We start from the raw sequence: 9,325 nt of genomic DNA on the forward strand, positions 1-9,325 counted from the left end.
TGCCCACCCCCTACCCCCGGTTTTCCATCCCATCACCTACCCTATATATTCATGTATAAGTCTAGAAATTTTAGTTAAAATATCAACCCAAAAATCTAGGCCAACATAGCCAAAGGTAAATGTGGATATTGTATCTTAATTCTTATATATTCTTAATAAGGAACTATCTCCTTCTTGGTGTAGAATGGTGAAAGACGAGAGATTAATATGTCCTGAAAGAACCTAAAAAGCACTGAACCCCTCAACATTCTTGGCCATGGTGTTGCTTCTGACCTTTTTGAATGTTTGGATGTGAACATTTCAGTAGTGTCCGGTGATGGCTAGCCCCGTGACACAGCATTGATGCTTTCCCTTCTTCAGAATGACCCTCGACTTATCCATGGGTCATATAAAAATCCATAATTTTGCCTCCCCCCAAAGCTCCCCTTAATGTATGCGAGAGATCAACTTATACATGAATATATACAGTATGCTGAAATTAACATATATACATATTTTGCTTTGTTTCATTTAGCATACATAAGCTAATAAAGCTGTAGTACTTAGTTTATCTCACAGCTTGCCATATAAATTAGGAGTTTGTCTTAAGAATTTTCTCATATGTACTCAACAGGTTTTCTTTAAAACAAAACACATGCTATTCTTTTTTTAAAAAATAGTAAATTATTAGGATAGATTTTAAAAGTGTGTCACAGTTAAGTAAACAGTGAAGAACTATCCTTTGGTTTATTGGGAATCTGTTTAAAGACTTTGTATGCTGAAATGACTTTATAAAGTATTGCTTAAAATGGTCTGACATACTTAAGATAAGAAAATAGAGAAGATAAACAGCCAATCTTGCTAAAGGCTTTTGACTCTTCATTTAATCCAAATGAGAAATGTTGGAAGTATCAATGTTCAGATCCTTAGAAGCCAGCAGGCTCAGAACTAATATCAGACTGTAATCCTTACACTTATTAATATAGGATCATAATGTAGTATTTCATATAGCATGACACTAGTGGCTGTGTAAATAGAAAACCTAAGGCTCAAATGATCTAAAGAGCATGATATTAATGCTATTGCAAGGCACGGAGTACTAATCATGGTGTGTTTGTTGTTTAGTGTTGATCCTTCTGTTGTAAACATATCAGATGAAATGGCCAAAACTGCACAGTGGAAGGCTCTTTCCATGAACACAGAGAATGCCAAAGTAGCAAGATCTAACTTGAGGTAGCCTATAATTACTCACACTTTCTGATTCTGCTTTTATGTGTTGTGTTGTTGAAATTATTTGGTCTGCATTTATACCTTGAATACACAATGAAATTTCTGTATTTGCCACTTGAACAGTGAAAATGTGGGGGAAATTAAGACAGGTAGGGCAACAGAAGATGAGTACTGGTTTCTAAACTTAAGAAGCAGATTCCAAGAATAGTAAACTAGTGCTTTGAGTTACCATATATACTTTTGTATAAGTCTGGCAGGCTTGGGAACCAAAACTATGGATTTTGTGATGGCCCATGCCATCTTGGATGCTTGAGGTGGAGTAGAGCCATTTTAAGTAGGAACTTAGTCTCTCTGCAAGTTTTGCTAGGCTTGCAGCAAGACTACCATGCCTTCCAAGGCTTACACAGTCTCTATTAAAACAGCTGTTGTTGCTTCTCCACATCAAGTACCCAAAGTGCATTTCCAACATTGACATGTGGATAAATAAATCCATGTTTTTTTTGGGAACTTTTAAAATAATTTTTAAAAAATTTATACAGATGTATATATGCTAATCCCGTTCATTCAGTGAATATACTCTAGTACCCAGAATTAGATTTAACCCATTATCTAATAGGATGTAGAATCCTATTAAGATCTACTCAAAAGGTAGTCTCATTAAATTGAGTGGGACTTATTCTTTAATAAGTGTGCAAACTAAATAATTATTATTTCAATTCCATTTGTACACATTCTACATGCTTCTATACATGAGAAAGCTAAAATGACTATGTATTAGAGTTTAAATCCTGAATTGAATTCTAGTGGGGGGAAAACAACTTGGATCAAAGTACTGTAATTACTTTAGTGTAATACACCATTGAATCTAATATGTACCTCAATTTTCAAAACCCTGAAACCCAAACATTATTTTTGCTGGCGAATGTAATGCACAGCAGCAAAAGGCGCACTCTTTGTAAAATGCCCATTACAGTTGCCTGCTTAGAATTCCTTCTTTAAAATCAATTATGTTGAAACACCAAAACTTTCCGCAATTGTAAAGAAACCTTGGGGTGCGTCTGTGCTGTAGAATGAACCCATTTAACTGTCTTTGTTCAATTCTATGGAGTCATGGGGGCTGTAGTTTTCCAAGGCCTTGTACCTCCTCTGCAAAGGGTACGGGTGTCTCTCCAAACTACAAATTCAAGTATTACATAGAATTGAGCTATGACAATGAAATTACAGATTACATCCTCAAATAGAAGCTCCAGGTGCTCCTGAAGCAGCTTCCCCCTTGGTTTGGGCTTACCACTAAGATTACCGTATTACGTGAATCTAATGCGCACCCTAATTTTGATAATGTAATTTAGTCCCCAAAATGTGAGTGTTAGATTCAAATAAATACAGTAATTTGTTTTAGGGCCAAATTTAGCTGGTGTGTTATAGGCTCTGAAACTGTGTTCATTGGGAAATGTGTGCATGTGTGTGTCCCATACATATTAATAACAAGCATTATAATATGTATGGAATAAATCCAAATGCTATTTGACTATTCTATGTATTCATACCTCTCTAACTTTGTGGATTATTCTTAACAGCTCTGAAAAAGAAGAGACTGTGAAAATAGAAATTGAAAAGACACCAGAAACAAAGTATGTAGATGCTGAAACCTCATTATAGAAGCAAACAAGGGATATATATCATTTTATAGGATATACTGTAAGAAGGTGACTTTGAAGCTTCTCTTGAGTACTGAAGATGAACTCTAGATGATGTAGATGAAGCAACAAATGTTTCAGATAATAAGTGGCAATCACTTGAGAAGTATTTATTTTAATGGAATAGTTATTTCCTTTTTAACAGGAAAATTAAAATTGCTTTTAGTTACCAGTACATGTCAAATCATCTTTAAATGTAAATTATTGGTCTCCATTATGTATACATTTTGAGTATGTAGCTGTTTTTTAACAATATAATTTATTGCAGTATGTATGACCTCTTTTCAGGCAATTACTGTTTGGGTTTTTGCAAAATGTTATGTGTCTCCATTTCCATGGAACAAATATCCAAAAGTGCCATTTTGTGAATGATTGCATTTTTTAAACCCCTTTCTCATTTCATTATGTTATTTTTAGGGGTGATATATTTTACATTTGTAGGGATCCATTTCTGAAATCATAAATTAGCTCTGTGTTCCATTGTCACTTCAAAAAGAAAATACGTTCCAATCTAAGGTTTAATTTTCAGTATTAATTCCTAGTCCGTCGCCTAATAGTTCTCATTCCGTGATATGTTCTCAGGCTTTCCTCTTCATATTGCATATTAGTAGATAGATTAAACTGTGTCCAGTGTGATAAATTAAGAAAGGTCACTAATTCTGGGATGTGGATTGGGACACAAATGTACCTTTTTCTAAATTGTAAACATGGTTCTGTTTTTAGTTACACCTTCACATCTTGATTGTATTCTGGGTTCTCTTGCATATTTTATTTAGAGTATGAAATTAGGTCAAGTATTTTTGAATGTAGTATAAGATCCTAAACTCTAACTGTGCAGTCCAAAATTCCTTCTTTAGTAAGGGAGATACTTTAATGTCAAATGGTTATTTAAATATTTTATACTAACAATTAATCCATAAGGCATATAATTGAACATCTGACCTAATGCTACTATGTTTGGAACTGAAGTTTATTTTAAGTTGCAGTGACTGGAACTTGCAGAGTAATCATAAATGGAAACAAGTCCAATGGAAGAAAACAGAATGAATTTTGATTTTAAATCCTACAGTTCTGCTATGTATACAGTGCTTCTTTGATGTTGGAAATCTGCATTTGAAGCGATCCCCAATATTGAAATTGGTGAATCCTTCCTTGGGCCGGAGTTCTGCGTCTGTCAGAATCCCATACATACTAAGAATGGCCCTGAATTGGAGCTATAATTAACACTGAATTGTGATAACTTTTTTGTTATTCTGGGAATGTAAGAATTTTATGTGAAGTTGTATATATTAGATTTTAAACATTATTTTTATTCATTTTTTCCATTTTGTGAATAAAAATACCATGAAAAATAAAATAACCATTGTTAGTTACATCCACCATGTTCTTATAGTTATAGTCTCACTGTTGATTTTCTCCTTGAATACTTCAAAAATACTCTTTTTATAAATCCATTTTCATCCACTTTCTATTTTGTTAATTTTAATAACCCACATTTTATTATCTGCTAAGCAATTAAATAGACTTTACTGACTTTTCATTAATGAGTTATCATGAGAATGCCAACTAATGTACATAGTACCCCTTTTTTATTTGGGCAGTAATGATAAAATAACTGGTGTTCAGTGAACCATTGGTGGTACTGGAGGAAAAGGCATGGCAAGTTTTCTCTTAGTTACTTTTTACTTGGACTTCATGATCTGATTCCACATTGGACTCTGGGGCTGAAGAGGGGAATGGGAACTGGATAAAGCACTCTCTGTGTGAAGCTTAAGTGTGTTTCCATTTACATCAGTAAGTTCTAAATGAATATATAATTTGTACTTCTTCAGAATGATACACTGTAGTATTAAACAGTACATAAAGGGCATATTAAAATGGGAGGGATCATCTATTTTCAAAACATATTGTTTTATTCTCTTACTCAAGTCAATTTTCTGGGTGCATTAGGATTTCATCTAGCCAGTGTTATTCACTTAAGCTCCCCATATAGTGCAGTGACAGAATGAAGTAATAAAGTATTTGTCTCATTGAAGTTAATGGTGGCTTTTACACTTTTAACTATGGCTGAATAGTATCAATATGCCAGCTTCAACTTTCATCATTTTCTCTAAAGATAATATTTATAATAGCCAAGGAAGTAGTTCACTGGCAGAAATCACTAGCTGCCACCATTGTCAGAGATGGGGAAGGAGAAGTGATAGTTGAGGAGGGTCAGCACTGTTCAAACTGGAAGCACCAATGCACATGCATATTTTCCAGTATGTTTTTTCCCCATCCTGGTGATTGCCAGGCATTCGGTAAGGTCTACCATGGAACCACTTCACCAATTGCTGTTGAGAAAGAATGCTATTAGTATGAAAACCACAGCATTTTAACAACAACAAAAGTAAAAATGTTGACACTCCCTGAAATCTAACAGAAAAAATACTTCTCTCTCTTATTTGGGCAGTCTCCGGAATCTCATATAGTGTTTCACTAGGATTATGAAACGGGTGTATCATTTATGTTATCCCTGTTGCTCGGCTAATGGTGTGGTTTTAAAATTGAAGGTCCTTCAACTGCAACTGGCCGTTAAGGCACATTTTTTTAAAAGGTTTGCAGTGTAAAAGCAGATTTTTCAGCATACAGTTCAAGCAAGTGCAGATTTGAACTAAAAAAAGTGAGAACATAAAGTGCTTATACAGTAACACCTCTATATCCATGGATTATACATTTGCTATTACCAGTGTGAAACCATTGATAATAGCAAATTGTATTGAAATTGACTTCTAGCCCAAGAATATCATGGGAGTCACACTGGAGGACCTTGAAAATGCCCAAGGACATCTTATGGTAAATGTGAACACTGGAACTATGGATATTGTTCCCACAGATACAGGGGCCTACTACACACATTTTGAAATTTTAACTTTCATTGTCAAAAATGGTGCTTAGTGAGCTCACAAAAGTGTTTAAATCAGGAGTCTTATGTAGCTGGTTGGGTAACCATGTTAGACTGAAAGCTGGTTTCTGATCATCAACATTTCATTCTAGTTAGCATCAATGTGAAATTTTGGGAACGGTAGAGCTGTTATTTTCATTCCTAGGTGTTTGATAGTTTGTGCCTTAGTTTTCAAGAAATATGCACTTTGTATATTTGAAAATCATGATCATCTATCACCCATCCTCGTCTTACAAATGTTTGACCTGTGTTTTTTGCAATAACATTTCAAAATTTTGACCAAGAGAAAACCGTAATTTCTAGTATCTTTTACTCTTATGTAAGTTGTTTATCCTCATCTTGTATCACTCGCAGATTTTTGTATTCAAAGCTGTGCATAGTAATTTGCAAAGACCCAAACAGATTGCCTTGAACTATAATCCTTTGTTTTCAGAGTATAGACTTCCATAATGCTGAACAGTTCATTCATACTTTTCAGTGCCAAAGGGTTCACAATTTGGGTAATTTAAATGAAGATCTGAAATTTATTTAGAACCACAATATTTATTTTAATTATATAAAAATATTTTCCAGTGCCAGAAATACCCTGACTCATATTGTAGTTGACAGTTAACTTACTCCAGTGCTGGTTATTAGTGTCTTGTTAAACATTTTAATTTCTTTGATTGTCAAATTCTGGTGACGTGCTGAACACCCTAGTGGTACCTTAGGTTTAATCTACTGCTTATTTTTTATTTTATATAAATATTATTTCCTCATCTCTAGTTAAATATGATAGTATTAAAGTAAAATAGTGAAGGGAATAGGTTCTACTGTACGTATATACAAATGTTGCCTTAAAAGGTGTAAATGAATAAATTTACTGTGCACTGATTCACCTTGTGGTGAACCCTAATTTATAGCCAGTATGTTTGCATTAAACTTAGAATAAATAGCTGAGCACTTTTTTAGATGCCTTGATTGCCTCCTGGGTAATAAACTAGGGTGCTTCTGGACAGAGGGCTCCTCATGTTGCTAATCAAAAGGCATTGTGTAGCTATTCTATGTCTTCATCCTCCAATTTTTTTGTGTGTGGAAGAAAAAAATTGGGAAGGGCAAATTGACAAAAAGACATATTCTAGAATCCTCTTGGTGACATATCCAAATGTATGTCTGTGTATACATGTATTCTAACATTGTGGAAGAAGATATCCACAGTGCTCTCTGCCCTGGCCATTCAACAGTAGCTGGGGTACTCACAAATTCAAGTGTATCCTCTGGCCACTGACTGTCCACAGGGATTCAGCCAGACATTTTTCAGCTGCTCTTGCACATCTAGGATGTTCCTCGGGACACAGGCTACTCCTTCGTCCTCCTAAGCATCCTCACATTAGCAGGTTAGTGGCCAAGAGGATGGAGATGGTTATGAAAGGAAGCTGTTTTGGCATACCTAGGAAGAAGTGGGAAAGAGGAGCACCATCCAACCCACATAACAGCATACATGTGCTGGCAGAAAATGTTTCGCCAACATACTGGATCTCAGCCATTGATTTCTAGATCTCTGTGCAAATCTATCTATGAGTGAATGCACAATTAAAAGCCTTATCTGAAAGCATTCCTAGTTAACTGCAAGTATCCGTATTTTCCCTCAAAGGAAATATGCTTTTTCTGATTTCTTAAAGAATATTTAAACTGTTTTACAAGAAGGATTTTAATATGATGTAGGCATCTTCTGTAATTTTTTTAGTATCACATTTAGAATACAAAAATATAATACATGCTTTTTGATGTAGGAACCTGAAGAACTGTGCTATAGATATGCACAAATTGCTCACAACACTGTTCTTACAGTGTTTCATATGGCAAACTATGTAAGGCACGTTATTCCAGATTATTGAGAGAATCAACAAAAACTGTTCTAAGTAGTGTACAAAGCATGTCAATCACGTAGCACCCAACAGAACATTGTATTTCCCCCCTTTTTCCCAAATGTATTGACCCATATGTACAATAGACTTATAAAATGTGTCATTTGTAAAGGTAAGTTACACGTGTAAAATATCATGCATAGATTTAATGCATTATAAAAATGCACTGGTCTGCATTGTTTAAAATGGTTTGTATTATACATATGTTTTGTAAATGGAATGTCTTGAAGTCACCAATTTGTTTGTTGATCATTAGTGTAACATACTGAATGTATTTTGCTTTTGTTAAGTTTGGTCAGTAATTTAATGTTTTTAGAATTAGGTAATGACATAGGCGCAATCCATTACCTAATACAGTACAAATATTGTGAATAAACATTTAATTTAGTGGATTTATAGACACATAGTTGTGTCTATATGTACTTGTACTCTGAATATATAATATTTGTCTTGTAATTTTACCATTTGAATTTTTTATTTTATAACTTTCGAGTAAACTAGTCAATTATAGGAAATGATTACAATAATTGGTGTAAAAATAAAGATTTTCATATTTAGTACATATTGTCACTATTTGGCAGTCTTGGAGTAACTTATTTAATAGCCAGGTTTTTATAATGGAATTTATTACAAGGAGACAAATCCTTTAATATTTTGTTCTCAATGTTTTATTTTGTAAGTATGTCTTCCAGGGTTCAGGACATCTAATTGAACAAAAATCTGTACCTTGATTTGAGGTGTAATTCTACACTTTATTCCAATTTTTATGACAATTTTCTAATTATGCATAAGACTTTATTTTATAATAAAATCTAGAGCAAGTTAATACTGCTTCAGATGTGGAAACAATATTTTATTATTTTATATGGTGACAATTTTTTCTCTAATATGTAACATGCAAAATTCAGCCTTTATAATTTGTTAATGACAGTTGCAAAAACTATTTTTTGTAATGTATTAAAATGTTGACAAAAAAGCAATAAAATACACTGACTTGAACAGTTCTAATTAATCTCTAATTTCTAATATAGTACATTGCTTTGCAGGATTAAGTATACTGCTGTAAATGAAGAAAAATGATATTTTTTCACATTTCTCTAGACATGCCAAATCAGAATGAAATTCCTGTTTGAATAATTGCTCAACCAGCAAATAAAGGGCATGAAATACAGTGATTCTACATCATAGTAGTTTTACTATAATATTACACAGCACAATGATAGTGAGCAGGGAAAATAGAAAAATGATTCTGTTTGGGATGCCGATTCAGAAAATTGCATTGGCTAGACCACATCAGCTCTAGTTTCTGATATAGAGCATATGCCATGGCCAGCGACATGCCGTAGTCAGCGACATAAAATAAATAAATAAAAGAGGAAGGAGGTTTGCAGACCAGATTTTTGTCTTTGCGGCCCACTGATCTAAAGAGTGGAATGCCTTCCAATAGACACAACGTATACTGATGGACAGGAAGTAGGTTAACCTGACTGTAATGTTCAACCTCTTTTTATAGTGCTGTTGCCAGTTGTAATATGTGCATAGTTCATAAAACTCTTATACTCTCATCC

The 9,325-nt window shown here is 33.9% G+C and overlaps 1 protein-coding gene across 8 annotated transcripts in view; it reads left to right on the forward strand.

Moving 5' to 3' along the window:
• Positions 1 to 8,756, forward strand: part of SLC4A7 (solute carrier family 4 member 7) — an 85,149-nt gene extending 76,393 nt beyond the window's left edge. For 5 of the 8 annotated variants that reach the window (XM_060781891.2, XM_060781893.2, XM_060781894.2 and 2 more), the window contains 2 exons: positions 1,105 to 1,212; positions 2,787 to 8,756. In XM_060781891.2, coding sequence (XP_060637874.1) covers positions 1,105 to 1,212; positions 2,787 to 2,868 — 190 coding nt within the window. In that variant the 3' untranslated portion in view covers positions 2,869 to 8,756. The remainder of the gene's footprint in view (positions 1 to 1,104; positions 1,213 to 2,786) is intronic. The other 3 variants (XM_067470225.1, XM_067470226.1, XM_067470227.1) reach the window with 1 other exon arrangement.
• The last annotated feature ends 569 nt before the right edge of the window (positions 8,757 to 9,325 follow it).

This window comes from Anolis sagrei, chromosome 6 (assembly GCF_037176765.1).
Source record: "Anolis sagrei isolate rAnoSag1 chromosome 6, rAnoSag1.mat, whole genome shotgun sequence".
Classification (NCBI taxonomy): Eukaryota; Metazoa; Chordata; class Lepidosauria; order Squamata; family Dactyloidae; genus Anolis; species Anolis sagrei.